Source organism: Conger conger, chromosome 2 (assembly GCF_963514075.1).
Source record: "Conger conger chromosome 2, fConCon1.1, whole genome shotgun sequence".
Taxonomy (NCBI): Eukaryota; Metazoa; Chordata; class Actinopteri; order Anguilliformes; family Congridae; genus Conger; species Conger conger.
In genome coordinates this window covers 25,184,423-25,210,202 of record NC_083761.1, presented here as the reverse complement: position 1 = coordinate 25,210,202, position 25,780 = coordinate 25,184,423, and the positions used below count along the sequence as shown (strand labels likewise).

At 42.9% G+C, this 25,780-nt stretch overlaps 2 protein-coding genes across 4 annotated transcripts in view; one reads left to right on the top strand and one right to left on the bottom strand.

Moving 5' to 3' along the window:
* ccdc186 (coiled-coil domain-containing protein 186) overlaps positions 1-9,413 on the top strand; it is a 35,134-nt gene extending 25,721 nt beyond the window's left edge. For 2 of the 3 annotated variants that reach the window (XM_061232970.1, XM_061232971.1), the window contains exons 14-17: positions 765-851; positions 1,886-2,105; positions 7,446-7,665; positions 8,253-9,413. In XM_061232970.1, coding sequence (XP_061088954.1) covers positions 765-851; positions 1,886-2,105; positions 7,446-7,665; positions 8,253-8,336 — 611 coding nt within the window. In that variant the 3' untranslated portion in view covers positions 8,337-9,413. The remainder of the gene's footprint in view (positions 1-764; positions 852-1,885; positions 2,106-7,445; positions 7,666-8,252) is intronic. The other variant, XM_061232973.1, reaches the window with a different exon arrangement.
* Positions 9,414-22,095: 12,682 nt separating this feature from the next.
* On the bottom strand, positions 22,096-24,398 carry adrb1 (adrenoceptor beta 1). The gene has a single exon (XM_061232216.1). The coding sequence runs from the start codon at positions 24,300-24,302 to the stop codon at positions 23,112-23,114; it is 1,191 nt and encodes a 396-aa protein (XP_061088200.1). The 5' UTR covers positions 24,303-24,398; the 3' UTR covers positions 22,096-23,111.
* Positions 24,399-25,780: the final 1,382 nt, after the last annotated feature.

Below are 25,780 nucleotides of genomic sequence, written 5' to 3'. Positions count from 1 at the left end.
CCTTGTAAAAGAGTAGCACATAAATATATCTTTTTAAAGTATAGGCAGTACATAAAGTTTAAGTTTGTTTTATGTATATTTTAAGTACTTTATACTTGTAAAACTGAATTAGCCTATTTTAAATATACCTGAAGTGGAATACGTGCAGTGCCATGAAAAGTTATTTGCTCCCTTCCTGAGTTCCTCTATTGCATATTTGTCACGCTGAATGGTTTCAGATCTTTAGACAAAATGTAGTATTAGACAAAGAGAAGCACATTTTTTAAGCCATTACATTTTTGCCAGACAATGGCATGGAATAAATAAATACTGATTTCATTCATTTTCCCGAGCCCCAACACAGGCGTCAAGTGAAACGGTTACACACTGTTTGGTCCTCCAAATTTCCTTTGTCCAAATGATAGTTTGCAAATTCCCACCAGAGCACCGTTCAGTGAGAACGAACAAACTGTTGTACATAGAAAAGGGTACCACTGAATAAACACACAAGTTGTATGTGAAGCCAGTCCCAGAGTATTGCTGTGGTCTCACTGCTACATTTGTATCGCCACTTCATCACAGGTGACATTACTGATGGATAGCTTCTAGTTGACAGTGGGTGGGTTTAATTTAAATATTACACATGGCAAAACGCATAACGTTATAAAGTGTGGGCTACATTAGGTAGGGAGACTTAACAGTTTAATGATTAAAATTGCATTTTTATATTACATCATATAATTCCAGTTGAATCTGACCGCAGGCTGAATTTTTCCACCCCTCAGATACCCCTTGCAACCATGGCTGCGGACACCTAAGGCCAGCCCATGTAGAGCAGAGGAGTGCTACAATGCTGTACACAAACGCAAAAGGTAGCTTGTTGGCTGTAAATGCACAGGGGCTCTGCCGATAGAAGTAACTGCCATGGCAGACGAGCGACTTCCTTCCGTACTATTCGAGCGCCCTCGTTCTTGCGGGGGCATTGCGGCGCACGCGTAACCTTGACATTCCTTTCCAGGTTAGTCTGGAGACACTGCGCCAAAGTGTGACGCTACGTAAACGTCGAACCGCCACACCGCACTGACTGCCCGTTAGGTAGACACACTGCTGTGAGATACTGAGGGGTCCGGGTCATGCTAGAGAGTTGATAAGGAGACAGTCTAGTATGATGGTTTGCGAGTTGGACTTGATTGGACATGATACCAATCAGTTTGGACTCTACTATGGTACCTTGGAACGAAGTACCCAACCTGAATTGGACACTATGTTTAAAACAAGGCAAAAATGTAGTGTCAGTTGCTCTAACAGAGTGGTCCTCACTCCTGGTCCTGGAGAGCAGCAGGGTGTGCTGGCTTTAGTTTTTACTCGGCACTTAATCGATCAACTTCAGTCCCATGAGTGCCATATGGCACTCAAGCGTAACTACTGTAAAATCCCAAGAGTGCCATATAGCACATTATACCTTTTCAACCACTGAAAATGACTGCTATACTATTGCTTTGAGCCCCTATTAAAACACTACAAAATGTTCTCAATTGTCTCAACCAAAGCCACGGGTGGGGCCACTTCATATTGGGCTTGAGACTGAAAGGGTTAAAGCAGTTAATTAAACCGTTAATTCACCTCGCCTGGTTTCTTTGGTCTCAATTGGTTGGTGAAAATAAAAACCAGCACACCCTGCGGATCTCCAGGACCAGGAGAGAGGACCACTGCTCCAAGAGCTCTAAGAGTTGCATATGCTAAAGTCCTATAATATAATTAAATGTAATATAGAGAACCTGTGTTTGAGCAAGTGACCCAACTGACTATACAGTATATCCAACCTGAGAGGGCAGCGCTTTACCTGCGAGGCGCTGGATTGGCCAGACCCCACCGCTCCTGATGCATCTCCCTGACCGTTTCCCAGGTTCCCTGAACGCCCGCGGCAGCAGCACGGACGACCGTTCGCCGGAGAACAACTCCGGCCCGTCGGTGGTAGTGGTGGACAGCTTCCCCGAGGTGGACAAGGCCGTGCTGGTGGAGCGCATCGTGCGGCTCCAAAAGGCCCACGCCCGCAAGAACGAGAAGATCGAGTTCCTGGAGGACCACATCAAGCAGCTGGTGGAGGAGATCAGGAAAAAGACCAAGTGAGTGCCACGCACCGCACAAGCCCGGGAGCTGGAGAGACGTGACGTCGACCCTGGCGTGGTTCTGAACTGTGTTTGGAACAGAAAGCTGTATTTACAGTAATAATAATGGTCATTTATTCTTTAGCTGACGCTTATCCAAAGCGACTTTCAGTTAACAATTCCCCCCCTGGAGCAATGTGGAGTTAAGGGCCTTGCTCAAGGGCCCAACAGCTGTGCGGATCGTATCGTGGCTTGAACCACCAACCTTTACCTCAGCCACTAGGCTACAGGCTGCTCTAGTATCAGTTCCTCGTCGCTCTACCAGAAGGACAGACATGCTGGGCTTCCACTGGCAATGTACTGTATCAGCAGAAGCAGCTAGCCGAAGGGAAATTGTAGCAGCTTTTTAATTTTACATTCCAGCAGAGATGTGGAGAGGACCCTGAGAGCACTTCTTCCCTGTTTCCCTCTTTACTCTTTTTTTTACCCCTCCTTTAATCAGGCAATGAAAGCAGCAGTGTACCCCACTCTGGATACACTTGAGCTTGCCAGGAATCACTGGGTTTAATTAATTGAGCTCTGCCCCCCCCACACACACACACACACACACACACACACACACCCGTGCGCCCTGCCCCTTTCAAACCCAACCCGACCTTTGCAGGCGCAAACACATTTACCCCATCCCCCATCATCCCTTGGCTCTGCTACTGTCACAGGGATATTTATAGACCTGGGGTTTACGACTTCACGGATATCCCAGAATGCACCAGAGTGGAAGCGCTCTCGTTCATTTTCATGCAGTGGGCTGAATGAAGTAGGTCTGCTGACAGATGTTCGAGGCGCGGACATGCTTCTATTTTTGTTTTCATTTGGCTGTAAACGGGGTTGACTATGGTGTTTTGGGAGGTAGATAAGGTTGATGCAGCTTGCTTAGGTTGGTAGTACATTTCAGCCCACTCTGTGTTGTGTGTGATACACAATACTGAGTTCTGTGGACTGTGCTGTGGTCATTAGTTGACCACACTGTGTTCATGGAAGCTAAAACTAAATACTATACTTTAGGCGATCTTTTATTCGTGAAGCCTGAAAGAAATGTGAAGATGTGCTGAGGGGGCGAAGGTTTCGGTGATTCAGTTATTACATTGGGCACACTGCCCGTTCCAATATTTACAACACTGTTCAGTGGAATATGTACAAATATGGGCTTTGACTGAATCTGGAAAGGCTAAATTTAAATTAAGGTATAAAGGGATTAATCGGCTCAGTTGAGAAAATATTCTCATTTGATCGTAGGGCAAGCACTTTTTATTAACTTCCACTTTTTATTAACTTTTAGTCGGTAGCTAATTGCATCTAACGCACTGTCAGTGCAAATCAATTTAAATCCAATTCTTGTTTAAATCCTGTGTTGCTTTACTAACTGTCAAACTGCTCACGTTCGCTGCTAACTATTGATCATGCAGCTGAAGATGGCGGACAGAGAAACTTGAACTGGGATTTGGTCGCATGCTAAACAGTTGTGTATGTCCATTTCTGTTATTGGTTACATTCTGGGATTAATGTCTCATTTTATTTCCCTTATGGGTTCATGGCATGTTTGGCTAGGATAAGCAAGTTTTTTTTGGCTAATTTAGCTGGTATGTTTGCCAGCTGGCTGTGTAGCTTGGGTAAGCTCGTTCGTTTCTTTATGGTGGTTATCTCGTAATTGAGTCACCTGTTTTATGATTAAAATAAAGCAAATAATGCCGCCTGTGATCCGTGTCATTATAGCTTATAATGATATAGCTTGCCCCCCCCCCCCAAAAAAATATTCCAAATTAAGTGGCGTTTTTATTTTTGCCCCACCAATGTTGATGCCATGTTGACGCATGTGTTTGGAAACTACCCGATTGTCGTTGTCATTGTCATATATTCTTCACGTTTCGTCAAAGGATTCGGTGTGAAGCAGCATAATTCGGTATTGTCGCTGTACTTTTGAACTGCGAATGTTGTGAATGGGGAATCTTCCTGACCTCAGGCATGCGTGCTTGAAAAGGTTTCAGTTGCCCAAGCTCTCAGGCTTGGAATGAATAATTTAACCCTACAGAGTGCTCAGGCTATATGGTTGTTTTATTCTTGGTAACTGAAATACTGCATGTCGTACACGTAGTCCGTAATGGCCTAGAGCAGAGTGAGAGGGAAGACACTCCACCTATAGCATTCAGCTCATTGGGAAACGCTCACTGTACATCATGTGTTTAGTCAAATTTTACTTTTTTATTTATTGTATTTTTTGTTTGCTTGCTTTAACACTTGCCTTGTGGAACTGGGGTCCATTCGGACCCGAGACCAGTTCAAGGTAAGGGTTTTTGTTCAATTATTTTCAGTTCCGTAGGTGTGCTTGTGTGTGTGTGTGTGTGTGTGTGTGAGACACACAAGTGTGCACAAGTGTGTTTTTGTGTTTGCTTTTTAGTTCAATTTTGACAAATTCATGCTGCAACATTCCCAGGGAATAACATGCATGGTGCATCCAGTCAGAGTGTCACATGGTTCCAATCCCCGCACCATATCAATCAGGGAGTCTGCGATATCACCACTTGCTGATTGCCATGTCTCTTGTGTAATTCTCATCAGCAAGAACATTTACTGAAGCTCCTGACCCTTATCTACATGATTGTATGCATTGCACTGCTGCCACACAATTGGCTGTTTAAATAATTGCATGACTAAGTAGGTGTAATAAAGTAAAAATGTTCCTAATAAAGTGCTCGGTGAGTGTATATAGATTCATATTTTATACATACATCTGTTTAATCTGTCACTGTAAATTAATTCAGTTGTGCAAGTTCATCAACATATGGCAATTTCCGACTTGGTTTGCCTGGAAACTGGTTCTTTTTTTAACCCAGGCTACAATAGGCAGCACTTTTAGGGATTATTTATCTTTTGTCCTGCTTATTGGAAAGAAAAAACAATGGAGGGGAAGATGTGAAATACTGGTGGAAAATTAAAGTGTTACCGGCATGCGGCAGACTTCATTCAGGTTAAAATGGAGGCAATTTTAAAGAAATTACTGCTGCACGCAGGATGCCATTTGTATGCTGTAAGTACATACAAATTCATTATATTCTGATGTTCGGGTCTCGAATGCTATTTTTTCTTAGTTCAGTTCATTTTAGATCAATCTTTGTGTCCACACTGAATACTGATTTCGCTGTCAAAAAAAGAAGAAAGATTTAGGCCTGCAATCAGTTATAATTTATCTCCAGCTTTGTCTGGCAATTAAAAGCAATAATTATTTTTCCTTCTTCACAAACGCAAACGATCCCTGAACTCGCCAAAATGCAAAATGTGTTTGTGAACCAATGCTTGAGTTTATTTGTAAATGAAAGTTAAGGACAGTTGTTGATTGAATCCAGGAAATTGAGTTTATTATTTATTTTTAACATTGTCACTACGGTGTTTCCATTTTCTCCTTTTAACATTTGGTTTTCTGTTTCAATGACTGAGAATTATTTGTCTTGAATGACTAAGAAGTAAGAATGAAGTGTATTGATCCCTATTGCAGAAAATACCGAGCACTTACTGTACATTACAGCTCCTATATCGTAGGCCAGTAGTCCTCACTCCTGGTCCTGGAGAGCCGCAGGGTGTTCCGGCTTTTGTTATTACTCAGCACTTAATTGATCAAGTAAAGCGGTTAATTACACGGTTGACTCACCCCACCTGGATTCTTTGGTCTGAATGGTTTGCTGACATTAAGGCAAAAACAAAAACCAGCACACCCTGCGGCTCTCCAGGACCAGGAGTGAGAACCACTGTCCTAGACCATATTATATGTGTTTTTTCAAGAAAGAGAAATTTAATGCAGATTCAAATCTCACACCTAAACTGTCTAATCTTTGTTCCCTGGTTTGTTTGTTTGCTTGTGCACTTTAGTGATGTACAGACAAACTGTACAATGTACTGTTTAGTTTAGTGGTTCACTAGTCCAGTGCTAAAGTACGGCATGGTGTAAGGGGTTTGTCCAATGGGCAGAGGACGGTCCTGATGTGCGTTCAAGACGGCGAACTATGTTTGCAGCAGACTGTTACTATTGAACGTTTTTTGTTCGCCGCATGCTAACGTTAGCTAACCATTTGAAACAGTAGTGTGCGACTAACAGAAAATGTTGAATATGTTAGCTAACGTTAGCTAATGTCTGCTGTCTTGAACGCGCGCCTTGTGCTAGGTGTGAAGGCGTGTCTGTGGTCGAGGCAGGTGTGGTTATGGTGTGTCTGTGGTCGAGGCAGGTGTGGTTAAGGTGTGTCTGGTCGAGGCAGGTGTGGTTATGGTGTGTCTGTGGTCGAGGCAGGTGTGGTTAAGGTGTGTCTGGTCGAGGCAGGTGTGGTTAAGGTGTGTCTGTGGTCGAGGCAGGTGTGGTTATGGTGTGTCTGTGGTCGAGGCAGGTGTGGTTATGGTGTGTCTGTGGTCGAGGCAGGTGTGGTTAAGGTGTGTCTGTGGTCGAGGCAGGTGTGGTTAAGGTGTGTCTGTGGTCGAGGCAGGTGTGGTTAAGGTATGTCTGTGGTCGAGGCAGGTGTGGTTAAGGTGTGTCTGTGGTCGAGGCAGGTGTGGTTATGGTGTGTCTGTGGTCGAGGCAGGTGTGGATAAGGTATGTCTGTGGTAGAGGCAGGTGTGGTTAAGGTGTGTCTGTGGTCGAGGCAGGTGTGGTTATGGTGTGTCTGTGGTCGAGGCAGGTGTGGATAAGGTATGTCTGTGGTAGAGGCAGGTGTGGTTAAGGTGTGTCTGGTCGAGGCAGGTGTGGTTAATGTGTGTCTGTGGTCGAGGCAGGTGTGGATAAGGTATGTCTGTGGTCGAGGCAGGTGTGGTTAAGGTGTGTCTGGTCGGGGCAGGTGTGGTTATGGTGTGTCTGTGGTCGAGGCAGGTGTGGTTAAGGTATGTCTGTGGTAGAGGCAGGTGTGGTTAAGGTATGTCTGTGGTAGAGGCAGGTGTGGTTAAGGTATGTCTGTGGTAGAGGCAGGTGTGGTTAAGGTGTGTCTGTGGTCGAGGAAGGTGTGGTTATGGTGTGTCTGTGGTCGAGGCAGGTGTGGTTAAGGTGTGTCTGGTCGAGGCAGGTGTGGTTATGGTGTGTCTGTGGTCGAGGCAGATGTGGTTAAGGTATGTCTGTGGTAGAGGCAGGTGTGGTTAAGGTGTGTCTGTGGTCGAGGCAGGTGTGGTTAAGGTGTGTCTGTGGTCGAGGCAGGTGTGATTATGGTGTGTCTGTGGTCGAGGCAGGTGTGGATAAGGTATGTCTGAGGTAGAGGCAGGTGTGGTTAAGGTGTGTCTGTGGTCGAGGCAGGTGTGGTTAAGGTGTGTCCGGTTCTCTCTCTCCCGCAGGATTATTCAGAGCTATGTGCTGAGGGAGGAGTCGGGGGCGCTCTCCTCGGAGGCCTCTGACTTTAACAAGGCTCACTTGAGCAGGAGGGGGGGGATAATGGCGTCTCTGTACACCTCTCACCCGGCCGACAGCGGCCTGACGCTCGACCTGTCGCTGGAGATCAACCGCAAGCTGCAGGCCCTGCTGGAGGACACGCTGCTCAAGAACATCACCCTCAAGGTACCGCGTCCGTTTGTCTGTCTGTGCGTCTCCTCGGCCTTCCTTTGTGCGCGTGGCCTGTGTGCTGCTTTGTGTTTTCCTGCACGTGTTACTAAAGTGATTGAGACATTGTTATTGCTGTGCTCCCTCTCCCTATTTCCCTGCAACCCATGTTGTGGTAATGCCAAATGTGTAATGTAGTGGCAATGGTGGATACAAAGTGTAGCGGTAATGGAGGATGTGTAATGTAGGGGTAATGATGGATGTGTAACAGCAGTAATGGAGGATGTGTAATGTATGGGTAATGATGGCTGTGTAACAGCAGTAATGGTGGATGTGTAATGTAGGGGTAATGATGGATGTGTAACAGCAGTAATGGTGGATGTGTAATGTAGGGGTAATGAGAGATGTGTAACAGCAGTACTAGAGGATGTGTAATGTAGGAGTAATGAGAGATGTGTAACAGCAATAATGGTGGATGTGTAATGTAGGGGTAATGTGAGATGTGTAACAGCAGTAATGCTGGATGTGTAATGTAGGGGTAATGAGAGATGTGTAACAGCAGTAATGCTGGATGTGTAACATAGCGGTAATGGCTCTCTCTACAGGAGAACCTGCAGACGCTGGGTGCTGAGATCGAGAGACTCATTAAACAGCAGCAGGAGCTGGAGGAGAGATTGAGAGGAAAATGAGCTGCAGCTTCAGCCTCATCAATGGGGCAAGGAGGACGAGTCAAAACCACGCCCTACCCCCATTACATCTCAGACACGGGCAGGAGGGAGGCCTCCAGTACAGCTCTGTCGCTCTCTCACGCTCACATGTACATGCACACACACACTCGCGCACACACACACACACACACTCTCACAAACACACACTCTCACACACAGACACACACTCTCACACACACTCGCGCACACACTCACACTCACCCACACACACACTCTCACACACACAGACACGCACACTCTCACACACACGTACACACACTCACAAACACACACTCTCACACACACACACACATACACACTCTCACACACGTACACACACTCACAAACACACTCTCACACACAGACACACACACACACTCACACACACGTACACACACTCACAAACACACACTCTCTCACACACAAACACACACATACACACAGGCAGCCTTGGTCCTGTTTGAGGGTCCCTATGGGAAACCTCCAGGAGATAACAGACATGGAATGGGAGTAAAACATCTTCTCTCATCTTATCTCCTCTTGTCCTCCTTCTCTCGATATTTCTCCCTGTAGTTCCTCCCTATGCTCCGATTCTCTCCTTTCTCTCAGATCTCTGTCCTCTGCCCTCTTTCGACTCCCTCCCTCTCCATCCCTCTCTCTCTCTCTCTTTCTCTCTCTCTCTCTCTCTCTCTCTTTCTCTCTCACGTGAGGTTTTCGTTTTTCTGCTCCTTCCTGCTGCATTTTCTCTGTCTGTCAGAAAAAGCCAAATTAAGTACGGAGGCTTAGAATTACCCATCATATCAAGTCCTGTTCAAACCATCTTTTAAATTATTATTATTATTATTATTATTATTGTTGTTGTTATTATTATTATTATTATTATTATTATGAAATGATGGTACCCTGCACTTATCCATCAATATAATAATGAAATTAACAGACTTCAAACTATGGACTGACTCGCTGTGTAGTGGAGTGTAACGCAGCACAGAAGTGCATCTTGACTTCCATATTTCTGTTTCTCATTGTACTAGTGCCAATGTTGAATGTACTTCTGAACTGGGGGGGTGGGGGGGGTTGGGAATCAATGCACACTTGTGCATTATAGCTTGAAAAGTTATTCTCCGGCTAAATTCAGAATATTTACATCTTCCAAATGACACTGCATGGTAGTACTGCAAATACAAAGCCAAAAATCCCTGCAATGACTTCAGTATTAACAGTGTACAGTTATTACGCTCTCCTATTAAGCTACTAAGACAGGACATATTCACATACATACTTGGCCCTTTGGGATACGTTATCTAGGGCTTGACTGCTTTCTTTCTCAGCTCAGTCGACCTGATTGTGAGCAAATGAAAAAAAAAAAAAGGCACGTTTTAAGTTCCGGAAAACAGATAGCGGATGGACTGACATTGCTACGTCGCGCCAGGCTGCTACGTTCTGTCGTTTTGGGCCGTAGAAAGCCCCTCCCCCTGCCGTTGGGTCATGGCGTTATGTTGTCGCTGGCGTTGGGATGTAATGAATGGGTGGAGATGAAGGCCGAGAAGAAGGCCAGCTATAAATATGTCGGGCAAAAGTGCAATTCCTGTAGGTTAGCCACGCCGGGCCCTCCGCGGGGGCTGCTGGTGAAGCGTAGCGTTCGCGGATAGCCGTTAGCATGCACATTTTTTCTCCCCTGGAGCAGCAAACCGTCGACCCGGCTTTGCCGTTCCTCCTACCTGTGCGTAGGTCAGCGCGTGCGTTGGTCGCTCCAGAATGGCCGTGCTTTTCATACACCTCGGCGCAGTTTAATTTCGCATTTGTGCGAGGGCACTATTTCCTGTCCTGTCTGTGAAAACGTCGCATAAACTCTCCGGCTACGTCGTAATGTTTCGGCTAGGCTCAATGTTATGGACGACCAGATGAGGAAATGCACTGAGCAATTTTATTTTTTTATTCCTTTTTTTTCTTTTTCTTTTTCTTTTTTTTGGCTGAGCAAAAAATTCATATTACATTTTCATGCCATTAATACAAACCTCATACTTTCTTTTAAAGAAGTTAATTTGATTATTTACTTTTATACATTTGATCTAGTTGCTGAAAATATTCCTGCCTTCGTACACTAAGTTTGCACTATGTATTCCGTAACTACGATTATGGGTGAAAACAAGTGTGGCTTTTAAAAAGAAGTTGTGCTGTGATGAAGCAGACCATGTAAACCGCCAGGGAAACTATCGCCATTGTGCGGGGGGGGGGGGGGGGGAACCCTTAAGGAGGAACATTTCATTACACCACAGTTATATAGCTGACGCTTATATCCAAAGTGACTTACAGTTAATTACACTAAGCCGTGGACAATCCCCACTGGAGCAATATGGGATTAAGGGCCTTAGTTGGCTACACCAGGGCTTGAACCACCAACCTAGGTCACAGGCATCTGAAATGTGATGGAACGAGAACATAATAAAATGAGAGAATGACTGTGGTCTTTCCCTGCTTTGAGATGCACCTTATCTGATAACAGGGGCAGTTGGTACCCTGATCCTGAAACACATAAAATATTTGCTCTCTGTCATCGCCCCTCTTTCAAGCAATCCTCGCATTGATTTTCAGGGTGTCCATTTTCAAAGCCTTGGTGGTGTTTGTCGCACACACAGAATGTTCTAGATTCCCCGCCTTAGATGCACTTCAAGGGCATAAGAGAGGCATTTTACTTGTGAAGGATGGCATTTGTATGTACGCTTTGCGCGAGAGTTATCCCTTGCGAGCTGTGCCCATAGGAGTAGCGCAGTTTGTGACGTGGCGTAATAGAAAGCGCTGGATACGTGGTTTGTCGTGTCATGTCGGACCCCGCACGCGTCTAGTGCCGTTCGTAGCCGTTATTTTCCGCGACGGAACCACTCCCCTGAGCGAGGCGCACTTCCTTGCAACTTTGCCGCAACATTAGCGCAATGTTGGCGCAAAGTTACCGTGCCGTTGCCGTGCCGGGAACTCGCTCGTCGTCATTGGGGGGCCTCTCCTCAGAGCAGATGTCCAATGCGAAATTAAATATGCAGTTCCTCAAATTCAAACACTTCCCAATACAATCAGGAGAATGAAGACTTTTTTTTTTTTTTTCTGAAGACTGTATATTTTATTTTAATCGTTCAAATGGGACTTATTGTTTTATTTTTGTTTTTTTTGATCCATTAAACATGAAATATGTTCAGTTCATTGAAATGTCAAACTGTGATTATAAATTTGTAGATAAAACATTCTGTAAAATGTTGAAATGTTTTTAAAGATTCCGTATCCTTTCTGTATATATAGGCAGTTACAGGGAATAAAAGGCGTAAATCAGAAATGGCCTCTTTATTAAAAAGTCAGACACTTCGCGGTTCAGGGTTGATGTACAGTCATTGATCCTGTACAATCAGTTATTTTGACACCCCACCATTTACCAAGCTCCCTTTGACCCAAGAGAATGTGGTAGTATAGCATTCTATTTTAAATATAATAATTGGGTTTTCTTCCATTCCTCAAACAAGTAAGCAATTTTTCTAAATGTATACATTTGTTTCATAATTTATGAGTCATGGGTAGGTAGTAAAAATATTCTAATGAAACTGCAAATGTGATGAGGCAATTTTGTAAAAAAATATTTTTATGTGTTCTACACAGTGCTTTCTCAAGCATGTTTATGAAACTGATTGGATATATATTTGCAGAGTTTTTAAAAGCATAATGGAATTGTTCATACTGCCACACTTTCGTAATGGACCATAAAAATAGTCTGGCTAGATAGCTTTCAAGTCACTGCTTTACTTAATTCCTGTGCACTGCTTGAATATTCATGCAAAAATGACTATATTATTGTTGTTGGGTCTCAATGCCTGTCCAGACTGACTTTTGGACGCCGTTCTCCATTAAAATCATATCTCCACCTTGTCACATCCTTGTTTGCACCTGGGGATTTTACCAGCCAGAGGGGTCACTGTTGCATAGTTTTAAAACTATGGAGAAGAAATGAAAATACCGAACATCACAAAACACCATGGTGGGATTTTCATTGCATTTGATGAACCCTGGACTACACCTCCCATCAGCCCTCTTTGGGGCATGTTTTGTAGTGCTCTGCCAACTGCATGTACCCCAGGTAACTGGAGTCCGACAAATACCTTCATGTGAAGTGCACCCAGTTCTTTTTTTAAATACCTAGTCTCGCCGTGGATCTAAAGCATCCACTTAAACTGGGTTGCCAGCACTGGTGAAGGCTGCCCAGAGTAACCTAGATTCTCCCTGTGCTTTATTCGCTGGCAGGCACCCAAAGCACATGACTGCAATTAATTATTTTTACTTGGCTGGCAGCACACAACCATTAACATTTTCATTTGCGGATTTGAGTTAATTTCTTTTGGTTTAAAGGGTTGTTTGTGTTCAGAATTGTATTTATAGTTATTGTTCCCAGTGGAAATGATGCGTAGGAAATCTCAACCTTGACTGCACATTGTCAATCTCTCACGAGTGCGATAGATTTTTTTGTTTCCTTTAATGCACAGCTTCGGGTTATTTTCCCCCCTTTGTTCCTTAATGCGCATGGTATTACACATTTCCCCCAAAATGGCAGTTTGTTAGAATTTATCAGGCCTAGACATGAGCGCCACAAAACTGACGAAGATTGTAATCCTAATTACGTTGCACAACTTTGCATAAAATTCAGAATCAACATTTCAAAGCTGCATATATTCCCAGTAATGAAGTAGCTACTGTCAAATAAGGTTAATATGCAACTGATACACGAACGGGTACAAGTCACACGGGTGTATAACCCAGGTTCATTATGTGGTTATCATATTCAGAAAAGTATTACATACTGCTACTGTATTATACGCGGCGTAAAGATCAAAGGGTTGGCACCAGAGAAAGCGCGCTCCATAAACAGAGGCGAGGTGCGATCTCCAGAGGAACAGCTGCAGAGTTGCATAACCGTAACCATCCGTACAACCGATTCGTGCCACAACAAAAGCTGTGTTTACAGTACTCTCCTTTATGACACTCCTGTCACACCAGCATAGCAGTGTCCTCACCCCTGCCCTACGCTGTGAAAACAAGGACAAGACAAGGAGAGCTCTCCTCTGGTCCCACAATTTCACATGGAGTCCCTTCCGACAAAGGAGGCGTAATGAAAAATGAAAGACCTGGATCATGTTATTGTTTTTGATTCAAATACTTCCCTATGCTTTACTGAGTTTGTCTGGTGTTTTGGAACCTATGAAATACTCTCAACAGGTGCAAACCCTGACTTCTGCAAACATCCTCTTGGTTTACTCGATTGTACCAGACAAGCTCAATCAAGCACAGAAAAGTATTAGAATCCAAAACAATTACGTATTTGAGCCGGTTCTGCGACAGTGCTACATTATGTACTATCTGTAACCTGACCCTTCTGGTCTTCATCCAGTGCACAAATACACAGAAAATAAATCAAGAACACAAATACACCGAAATTACAGATTTATTCTCAAATCCTTTTGATGAAGCATGACTTCCTGGGAAAAAGTACTTCATACCTCAATTTTATACTGACGATGAAAATACTTTTAAAGGGCATATTGTTCAGATGTAAAAATATAACTAGCAAATGCTAACGATACAAAGATGACTCACTTGACGGAATCAGAGCCGTTTTTTGCAATGCACTTACTGGAAGGAAAGGTTTTACAGTCCCCCATGCATCAGAGCTGTTCTTGGAAAGCTCGCTAGTGTCACACACAATGAGTGTGCAGCAATGTACAGGTCTAGCCACGCAGTCATGAATTTAACATGGGAACAGCCGGTGGCCACGGTCTGTTGCAGTGATCCGTTCGATGTATGGATCGCTGGGAAAATAAACACACAGCAAAATTACGAGCGTAAAAAAAGCTAAGTCAAGTCGGAAATAAAACTATATCATATTTGATGTGCTGACAAATAAACTGCACATTACACCATCAGCAATGTACTTCTATTAAAAAAAAGAAATGATTAACATTTTAATGCAAGCAAATGAAACCTGATTTGCTGCAGTGTTTGATTTGTAATTTCTTCGTGTAGAAATCTGAACAGTCTGTGGAGATCCAATTCCCTGAGCTTCTTTGTAAGTTGCAGAGTTGGTTATTTTATGCTGTGTCTTGAGCATTTCTTGTTAGAAAATAAATTCTGCTGATTGGCAAGAAGCCAGATCCAGATGAGTACTGCAACTGACCTTCAATTAGCTGCTTTTTCAAGGTTTACATTTCTCATAGCATTCTACAGTCCTAAGTAATTATACTCAAAAGGTACCAGAGCCTTGACTATTAGTAAAGCGTCAATAAGATGCAATTAATAGGAATTTAAGAGGCAAGAAGAGTAATGTAATTTATTCAGCAGTTAGTGGTTTTTTGCACTCTGTGCCCCGGGTGTCCTATAGGCAAACCCAGTTTTTGATAGGCACACCTAGAAAAACTCAGAGGTTTCCCCTGGCCCTTAAAAGAAAACTAAGTACTGGGCTTTTTTCTTAGTTTTCATCCAAAATAAATAGCTTTTTCCAGGCTTTAATAAGGCATACATAGCTTGCACATACAAGTAGGTCTTCAACCTTCCCAAACACTCTCATGTCACCTCCCTGCTTACTTCCCTCCACTGGCTGCCAGTCATGTTTTGTTCACTTCTGAATTAATTCTGCTGCTACCATATTGAGTTACATCATCCACTGTGCTTCACAGATGAGCTTGTATGTTATGGACCATGAGCAGATCCCTTCTTTCTCCTCACTTTGACCTTTCCATCACTTTGGTAGAGGTTAATCTTGGTCTCATCAGTCCATAAAACTTTGTCCCAGAACTTTTGTGACTTATCTCTGTACTTCTTTGCAAATCTCGCCTTCCGATTCTTACTACTGATGAGTGGTTTGAATCTTGTGGTATAACCCTGATATTGCTGCTCTCAAAGTTTTCTTCAAACAGTTGATTGAGATACCTTCACCCCTGCCCTGTGGAGATTGTTTGTGATGTCACTGACTGATGTTTTGGTGTTTTTCTTGACAGCTCTCACAATGTTTCTGTCATCAACCGCAGCTGTTTTCCTTGGTCAACCTGTTGCTCAGTATGCCAGCAGTTTCTTTCTTTTTCAGGACATTCCAAGTTGTTGTACAAGCTATCACCAATGCTTGTGCAATGGCTCTGATCGATTTCCCCTCTTCCCCACTTCAAAATGGCTTGCTTGTCTCCCAAAGACAGCTCTCTGGTCTTCATATTGGTTTATCTTTTCTAACACAAATGTCTTCACAGGCAAAACCCAATGCTAAAACTGAGAGTACACATTCAGAACTATTTATTGTTTAACCAATTTGATTTGATTGAGTCTTTTAAATTCATTAAAGGGATTAACAAAGTGAATTATAAGCGATTCTTCAGGGTGAGTTTGGTTAGCAGAACGAGAGGGCACAAATGGAAATTGGCAAAGCAGAAATTCATTCATTCATTCATTATCCTAACCCACTTATCCTGAACAGGGTCGCAGGGGGGCTGGAGCCTATCCCGGCATACATTGGGCGAAAGGCAGGAATACACCCTGGACAGGTCGCCAGTCCATCGCAGGGCACACACACCATTCACTCACACACTCATACCTATGGGCAATTTAGACTCTCCAGTCAGCCTATCCTGCATGTTGTTGGACTGTGGGAGGAAACCGGAGTACCCGGAGGAAACCCACGCAAACACGGGGAGAACATGCACACATCCACACAGAGAGTCCCCGGCCGACGGGGATTCAAACCCAGGACCTCCTTGCTGTGAGGCGGCAATGCACTATCCGTGCCGCCTCACAGCAAGGAAAGGATTTTTTTTTTCACACAGCGAGTGGTCAATGTGTGGAATTGCTTGCCAGTACATGTACTGGAGGCAGAAACACTGGGGGTTTTCAAGACCAGGCTTGATACGGTCTTAAATACTATTTCGCTTTTAGGCAAACTAGGGAGTTGGTACACTTAGGGGTATGAAAAGGTGAGCATTGCTATGTTATGTGATTATGTTATGTAATCAATCTAACAGGACACATCTGGGCAGCAAGAAACACCTGTCAGTCACATGTTCTGATGCTTTTGCTCAGTTAAAAATGGGGTGGTCTGATACAAAAGGTTCATATCTATAATTAGTGGTTAAAATCCTGACAGCTTCTCACTAGAACCATGCCCAAGCTTGTATGTTTTGAAGAATGTGATGCTTCGAAACTAAATTGAAGGGCATGCATCCGGACTGAATACACTGTTTAAACAATTATTGTATTATAACTTTTTTAATGTTGAACTTGTAACTGGGTGAATTTAGTGTGGCTGGTTTGAGCCCCATGTCTCAGTGCACTGTTTGCCAGTGCTAAGTTGTGCTAATAGAGAGAAGCACTTTGTCTCGCAGAGTTGAGCTGCACTACTGGACTTCTGGCAGGTTAAATCTTACTCACACCTCCAGTGTTATGTAAACTACAATCTATTTTTAGAGAGGTCTGTTCTGCCTCCATTCACTCATCAGTTCTGGCCCTGGAAGTATATTAAATAATGTATATTATTCAATGACATCTGCTATTGATGTCTTTATCTGGCCATGATTTACTTCTTTTTAAACACTAACATTTACTGAGAAGAGAATTTCATCCGTATTACAGATTGTACAGAGTATGTTATTTTCAATCCTTGTTGTAACTGGAATGCAGTAGCATCTGAATATGTTTATAATTATTGGAGCTAACATAAATGTGAACTTTATCATTAGCATTTTTAATAAACTCACAGATCACTGTGCATCTTTTGTAAATTGTCACCGTATAGTATTGTCATTGAGATAACAGATGGAGTACAGCCATGTCACCTTTAGCTCTTTAAAGGCCCTTGCTCTTGTCACTAGGGGCCTTCCCTCCTTGTCTAATGTCTCTCTGAACAATAAGTGGCATGCAATTTTAATGGTTGTCATTGGTTTTTGACTCAGCTGGGCCCTAAACCAACAACCTCCTGCCGTCAGTGGGGGCAGTGACCAGCATTGCAGACAATGTACAGTGTGCTGTGTACACATTCGCCCGTATACATTTGCCTGAGGCATTCAGCTGTCAGACACTAAAACCTCGAGGTATCGAGGTCTCCGTTTGCTCACCTGCCTTACTGGTGTTCAAGGGCATTTGGACTATACAGGTGGGTGTGGCATAGAAAACACAAACTCCCACAGAGAGACTTGGTGCCTTGCATGGCAACCAATGAATTAAGTATAGTAAGGCACTATTAATATACCCGGTCAGCCCTTGGCGAAATATGTAATTGTTTTGATTTAAATAATTTTCGATTGATCTGTGCTCGATTGATCTTGCCTGATGCAATTGAGCCAACCAAGATGACCGGGAAGTGGGGTTTGTACAGTATTTTATAGGTTCCAATACACCAGGCAATCTCAGTAAAGTATAGAGAGGTATTTGAATCCAAAACAATTATGTATTTCACCCAGATTTGCACCTGATACCTGGTGTGGACTTGCATGTTCAGGTGATACTTCATGAACCAACTCTCCCTTCCTGACATCTTACACCTAAAATACATTGTAGGCATGACCAAGGCCAGTGCAATTACACCGTGCTGCTTGCACCCAAACATTGGTGAATTTGATTGCTGTTATACTTCAAGGAGCTTTCAAATTCACTGTTTTTCTGTTGCTTCCTCAGCTTGTCAATCATGAAAATGTCTGTTTTCAGCATGATGATGAGTTTAAGGAAAAGCACTCTGCCTTGTAGCATAATCTCCCTTCAGCTCCCATTTGCATGCCACCAGGGAGAGCTGGATGTTGACAGTGACTCATTCCAAAGGGTGTTGAGCCTGAAAGAAAAGTCCACAGCTGTGTTTGGAAACAAGTCAAAGCATACACAAGCAGGGCTCTGCTAGACTCAAGTCTCTGACAGATTAATGCAGGACTCATTTAGAGAGACTTATGTAGGGTGTTGGGTCAGAAAAATACAGACACATGCCGGGTGCCAGGTTATAGAGAGAGATCCAGGCTGCTGGGTTACATAGGCAGATACCAGGTGTTAGGGTAGAGAGACAGATGCAGGGTGCTAGGTTACAGAGAGAGATGCAGGATGCTGGGTTAAATATGCAGATGCATGGTGTTACGGTAGAGAGATAGATGCAGGATGCTGGGTTAAATATGCAGATGCATGGCGTTAGGGTAGAGAGATAGATGCAGGATGCTGGGTTAAATATGCAGATGCATGGTGTTAGGGTCCAGAGATAGATGCAGGGTGTTGGGTTGTAGAGACAGATGCACGGAGTTGGGGTAGAGAGGTATGTGCAGGGTACTGGGATAGAGAGAGATGCAGGGAGCTGGGTTAGTGAGAGAGCTGCAGGGAGCTGGGTTAAAGAGGCAGATACAGGGTACTGGGTTAGAGAGACAGGTGTAGGGTGCTGGGTTTTGAGAGGTGTGCAGGGTGCTGGGTTATAGAGAGGTGTGCAGGGTGCTCTGTTAGAGAGAGATGCAGGGTGGTGGGTTAGAGAGACAGTCAGAAACAGGGTGCTGGGTTAGAGACACAGATGCAGGGTGCTGGGTTAAAGAGGCAGATACAAGGTGCTGGGTTATAGAGACACATGCAGGGTGCTGGATTATAGAAAGACATGTAGGGTGCTGGGTTAGAGAGAGAGATGCAGGGTGCTGGGTTGTGGAGAGGTGTGCAGGGTGCTGGGTTATAGAAAGACATGCAGGGTGCTGGGTTAGAGAGACACACACAGAGTGCTGGGTTAGAGAGAGAGTTGCAGGGTGCTGGTTTATAGAAAGATGTAGGGTGCTGGGTTAAAGATAAACATGCAGGGTGTTGGGTTAGAGAGAGGTGCAGGGTGCTGGTTTATAGTGAGTTGTAGGGTGCTGGGTTAAAGAGAAACATGCAGGGTGCTGGGTTAGAGAGGGAGATGCAGAGTATACCACACAGACCACCACACATGGTGAGGTGCAGTGTCACAGTAAAAACAATCTTTAACTGGCCCAGGAATGTCTTTATCTGGACCAGAGAGGTATTTGCATGGGATGGGAGATCAGTATCTGGGCTGGAGCAGGGTCTTTGTCTGGGCTGGGGTTCTGATGACATCCACAGAAATGACATCATACGTGTCTGTGGATGGAGAGGCTGCTGGGTGAAAGTGCACCACGCTCTGATGGATCCATTTTTAGCCCCTCTGTGACCTCCCCACGACCCCCTGGCTCAACACCTCCTTCTAAATATACCCAATGTGAAAGTTCAATAGCTTTTAGGTATTGTGTTGCTGGGCCAGGTATCAGGCAGCAGTAAGGCAATGGTTCCCAGACTGTGATTCTTACATTCTCAGAAAAAAGGTTAAAAAGTGCATAAAACAACACTTGTCAATGGTACCCAAAAGGTACATATTGTACCCCTGGCCATGGGTTTAATAATTCATTTATTTATTAATTGACTCATTTTTTTGCTTACAAAGTGTACATATTAGAATCTGAAGAACATTATGTACCATAGCCTATAGGTGTGAAATGCACTTCTTAGAGAACAAAAATGTAGCACCACTGTACTTTTATTTCTGAGCATGTATGGGACTTAATATTTGGAACAGGATTGCTGGATACATAGTAATGGTAAATTTAGAGCAAAGAGAGTTGTCTTCGCCCGGCAAAACAGACTCTGTCCATGCCAAACGGAACAAGTTGGCAAGATGGGTGACATAGTGGTTTATTTTATAAAGTGGTCTGGGAAACCAAGAAGAAGAACAAACTTTGTTTTTAAACAAACTATTATTCTGAATTCCTTTATGGTGTTGCCAAGCAAGTCTTTTTTAAATACTGTCTATAATCTGAATAACATACCCCAAATGAGATACAATCTGCAGTATTTTTATTTGATTTTAATGTCCTCGAGGGGCAGTTCATGATGGAGGTCAGAATAAGAGTGTGGGTGACTAGCAGTCTGTTATAAAAACTGAAGGGGTAAGCGGAGGAATTAATTCACCAGTCAGTTCTGAAATGGATCCTTCATTTCTAATAAAACAGATTCAATGTCATCTATATGAAACAGAACAGAGATCATTTGAGATCTGCAATAAAATACGAACTGAAAAAAAGTGTTCATTTCTGAGGCATGATTCTAACTCTGAAATTTAATAAAAGTCCAAATGAGATCCTTTATCTGGACTTGTTCTGACCTGGGATTGTATTCCAATATGCCAATAATGTAATGTAATGTAATGTATTCTCCCACACACCTTTTCCCCAATCGCACTGTTGATAATTTTAAAAAACTCTCCATGGTTACTTTCCTCCAAATCCCAACATTTTGGGAAGCCGACCAGTCGGTAGTATATTTGTATCCTTACACGTCTTTTATATTCAGTGAATTTCCCATTTGTTATAGGCTACACGATCTGTTGTTTCACACTGATTGTGTTTGTGACACTGTCATGTTCAAAGGCTCGGTGATGTATGTCTTATCTATAAATCACAGTTTGATATCAGGAGCCCTGGGTTACTATTTTCAAACTGCTCTATTGCACGTACTAAGGGGGATAATTACATACTAACAATGCTTATAAACTAAGACGGGCAACGATACTCCATTCGCTTTTGGGATCGCTTCCGCACTGGACCTCTGGGGAGATTACCTGTAGCATTCGATTCATGTAAAATGCTAACGGTTGAATTAATTCTGTTTTGTCTGATAAATAAGGAAGTTATAAGTGTTTATACTGTGGATAGGACATTTGGACATTTCTCAAATAGCGAGGGAGGAAATATTGTAAATATAATACATTTAAATTTTTTACATTAATTATTATTTCCTGTTCAACAAAGTAAGTCATTATAAGGAAATTCCATTGTGATGTTTGTGGAAATGTATTAATTTCTCATACTACCTATAATTATCTGATAATGTTTTTGATTGCAACACGATTTGGTAGAAAACTAAATTACTACATCCTATTTTATCATAACCACTGTAGATCGTTAAACTAAGGAAATGAGTGTTCGCTCTCGTAGGAAACACGTTAGGTTGTTTCTTACAATAAATAACAATGAAGGATGGTATTTAGTGCGTCTCACGCTTTTTTCGTTTGCAAAAGAGAAAATAATTGATTTTTTAATTTATATTATCCGCGCATATACGAATTTACTGTTTTCTGTTTGTATAGTCTACACATTGGATAGAACGATCGTATAAAGGCAAAAAAAAATCAGGAACACATGTGAGCAATCCATTAAAGAAACAACAGTTCGTCCAATGATGCAGCACGATATTCGTCATGTTAGTCGGCTGCAAAAGGCAGCTACGTGAAAAATATGTTCCTTTTGGTCCTCTTTAACCTCGTAGAATGTACACGTGAACTTTGTTTCGGGTTATTTTGACAATTGCTCGTCCTGAAATAGTAGCATGTATTACAATGTGTATTTATTTATGGCAGCAACTCCTAAGTATAGTCATACTGCAAGTTTTTGCACCACCGCGTTAAAGATAAAAACACGCGGTTTTATCAAACCTTTTTTGAGCCTTAAATCTACTTTTGTCATTTCTTTATTATTCGAACAATATGGGAACGTATAGATGAACCGTTGAGCGCTTGACATTATGTTGAATTGTTTTGCAATAAGCATACTAAAATTAAAAAGCTGGTTTACGCAGTGAAAACACAATATATGCTACTGAATCACGAGAAGACGGTAAATGGGATTAATTAAACAAATTCGTTTTTACTGTGCTCACAATTCAACCTGTTAGGACACTTTATTGCACATTGATCAGCTGGACAGCCGCTATATAATATTTCAAGTGAGTCATAAAACACACAGACAAAGCAGCAGGTGGAATAGAGAGAGAGAAAGAGAGAGAGAAAGAGACAGTGGTCACATAGCCTATACATTCATTTTCACTAAACCATACAAGAAATTCGCAATCACTGAACTAGTGTTGCGCCTCCTCTTTCACATTAAATTAAACATGAAGGGGTCCTAAACATATAGCCTATAGCATATATTTTAACAGCTCACATAGCCAATATAATAGATAGCGACCACCTTCCACAAGCGAATGTTGAAATATCTAAACCAATTTTTAATTGGGATGCAGGGGGCGTCCATTTCCTCTTGCTTCGAAACAGAGAATGGCAAGCTTCACTTAGGTTTATAATGAACAAAACAAAGCTTATAATAATGGAATGCGCATCTCACAGTGCCTGTTTAATAAATAATATACATTTCTTTTATCAAGATGAATAGGATACATATCGTCTTCGAGCGTCATACCCTAAGTGCCAAAAACATTATAGGGCACAGTTTAGCATGTTTAATATAAACCATGTATATCTGTGCAATATGCACATTATGTAGCCATAAGGTTAAACATTCATCATTCGACCCATTGCGTATAGTGACCTCATTATAATTATAATGTTCTTTGTAGCAGTGCCCTGATGTCGACCGTTGTCCGAACAGAGCGCTCTCAGATGCATGGTTTCATTGGCTACATATTTTTCGCAAACCGCACATCCCATGAACCCTTATTTTATTTAGTCCCAGTCTCTTCAGGCATAAACAAAATCTTTCCGTTTCGGTAGCATGCTATGTCCGATGCGTCGGCGATTTCTCTAAGCCACCCTATTCTTAAGTGGCCGTGATAATATACTATGGAAATTTTGACGATCTAAACGTGTATCATTTTCGCGAAATTCCACTTTTAAACTTTTTTTCTATTACAAATCGGTACAACGTATATTTGTATACGTTGTTGCTACGGTTGCTACAGCTGCGATTCAGAGGGGCTCCGTTTTCCATTCCTCTCCAGACTGCAGTCGCTGCTCTCCAGTCCGTTGCACTCAGACCAGGTGCCGATCATGTTAAGGTCCATAGAGTTAATGAAACCCCCGGAGCAGCGCGAGAGGTCGCAGGAGCTCGCGTGCAGTCTTCGGTCAGCCTGTCGCGGGCAGCAGAGCAGCCTTTTGAAAGCCTTTCTGAAGTCGGGACTTCTGCAGTAAATTATGGGGTTGAAAGCGGAATTAGCATAGCCCAACCAGTTTAAAAAGACGAAGAGGTCCTTGTCCACCACTTCAGTGCAAAACACGCGCAGCACGTTGACAATGAAGAAAGGCAGCCAACAGAGAGTGAAGGTTCCCATGATGATGCCGAGCGTTTTCAGCGCCTTCTGCTCTTTCAAAGCTAAAATTTTAGACGTTTTTTTCCGACTTGTTTTTCCGTTTGGAACTCCATGGCCACTGTGAAACCGTCCCTCGCATTTATCGATCTTCCTCAGTTGTTTTTTCGCTTCCCGGTACACTCTGGCATACACAAATATCATCACCACCAAAGGAATGTAAAAAGATATTACAGAGGAGGTTATAGCATATGCCTGGTTGGTAACAAAGTCACAGCACTCTGGGTTGTCATAGCAGGAGGTCTCTTCGTAGTCCCTAGACCAGTGCATCAAGATGGGGAGAAACGAGACAAGCGCTGAGATAGCCCACACCACACAAACTATGGCCTTTGCCCGCGCTTTCGTGAGCAAACTTTGGTAGCGGAATGGGGAGGTAATGGCGATGTACCTGTCAATGGCAATCACGCAGAGCGTCTCGATGCTGGCGGTAACGCACAGAACGTCCAGAGAAATCCAAAACTCACAAAAGAAAGACCCATACAGCCAGGCGTCTGTGATCACCAGAACCGCACCGAAGGGGACCACCATCACCCCCATGATCAGATCCGCACACGCAAGTGAGACGATGAACACATTGGTCAGAGTCTGTAGCCTCTGGTTCTTGGCTATAGCGACAATCACCAGAATATTTCCAATTACAATGATCAGCACAATCATTCCCATTAGTATCCCCATCCCTATCATCCACTGTTCGGAGATGCCGACGCCCGGAGCGCTGTGGTCCACTGCCCCGCGTTTCGAGACATTGCTGTAGTCTACTGACGGTGATCCGTCTCCCATTGTGGCCGAAACTCCGTCAAAAGATCCGAGCTCATGAATGCAGCTTCCGTCCGTTCCACACCGACTCGACTGTGTGCGGGACGAGTGAGCCCCGGTCTCCCGTCAGTCTGACCGTCTGTCACTATTCCGGGCGGAGCAGCCAATACACCAATTAAACCAATGACATCATCGTGCTTTGTGACCAATGGGACGGCTCCTGTCAGCTTCCCGTCCCTCACCAGCTTATTGGTAAGTTCAAAACGCTGCAAGGAAAAACAATATCTTTCATATCTCTCTATTGCGGTCACCGGAGACGTGGACCTATTGCGTTAGCCTATTACTCTTCAGCGGAATACGCACGGGATTCTGTTTTAAAAGGAATATGAATAATCACTTAGTCATATGCGCTTCACTTATAAAGATTCACAGCTCTCTATAGCCTAAACACTTAAAATAAGAGGCTGGTCAGTTTCATCTAGGCGCGTGTGAATAGGAGAGAGAAAGGAGTGGGCGTTTAAAGTCTATAAACATGAGAACCATTTAACCCTTTGATGCACAACATGGGTCAAAAGTTACCCGACTGAGTTTTTTTTGTTGGGCTATATCTTTGCATAGCTTGTGCATCGAAAGGATAAAGCACGGGGGGGAATCCAGACTTTACTGTTATAGGCTATCACGTAGGCACCCAGATTACATTAACAGTAGTTAATGTATAAACGGTTACAACGTCCAGAAATTGGCTACCTTGATTTTGTAAAGAAGTGATAACGTCTACTCCCTCACCTTAAAAGGGGCGTGTCACTTGGACGAAAGTGCAGAAAATGCACATTTGTAACTGAACACTTTCTAGAGTAAGTTTAATTTCCCAAAATTCTAAGTCAGTGTTCTAGAACTCCACTGCTACGAATTATCAGTAGTGATTATTACGTAATGATTAGAATGTTCAGTTAGTACACCTTAAATTAAATCTATTTTATTATAGCATTTTCTCAGATTCATTAGAAAATTATTTTACAAAAATGCCTTCCCTTTTAAAAAATCACTAGGCTATGATCTTCACATAATATAGTCGACAAAATAAATTAGTTTTGTGTGGAAACTTACTTAATGTTTTATTTTTGTATTCGGAACAAACACAAAACGTCGTTGTCCTGCCTGAAAAGCTCTGTGACAGATTACCTTAAGTTTCTTTGAGGTATTCTACATTAATCTATATTGCAGATTTTTAGACTTTGTGGAGTTCTGTGTTTACCTCTTATTGTGTTTTTGTTTTGTTCCATCAAAGTGATTTGTTTATCTTTGATAGCAATCTGTTAGATTTGAGAAATCTTACTTAATCAGAATTAAAATCCCTGAAGTTGTCGGGCAGCTGCAGTATTCTCCATCTGTTATTTTTATGGAGACAAAATAACTACAGCATAAATCCTTTCATGTGAGATGCAATATCGTCGCATCTATGAAGCGATACTTGGTAAAAGCGCACAAAGTAGGCCTCCTAT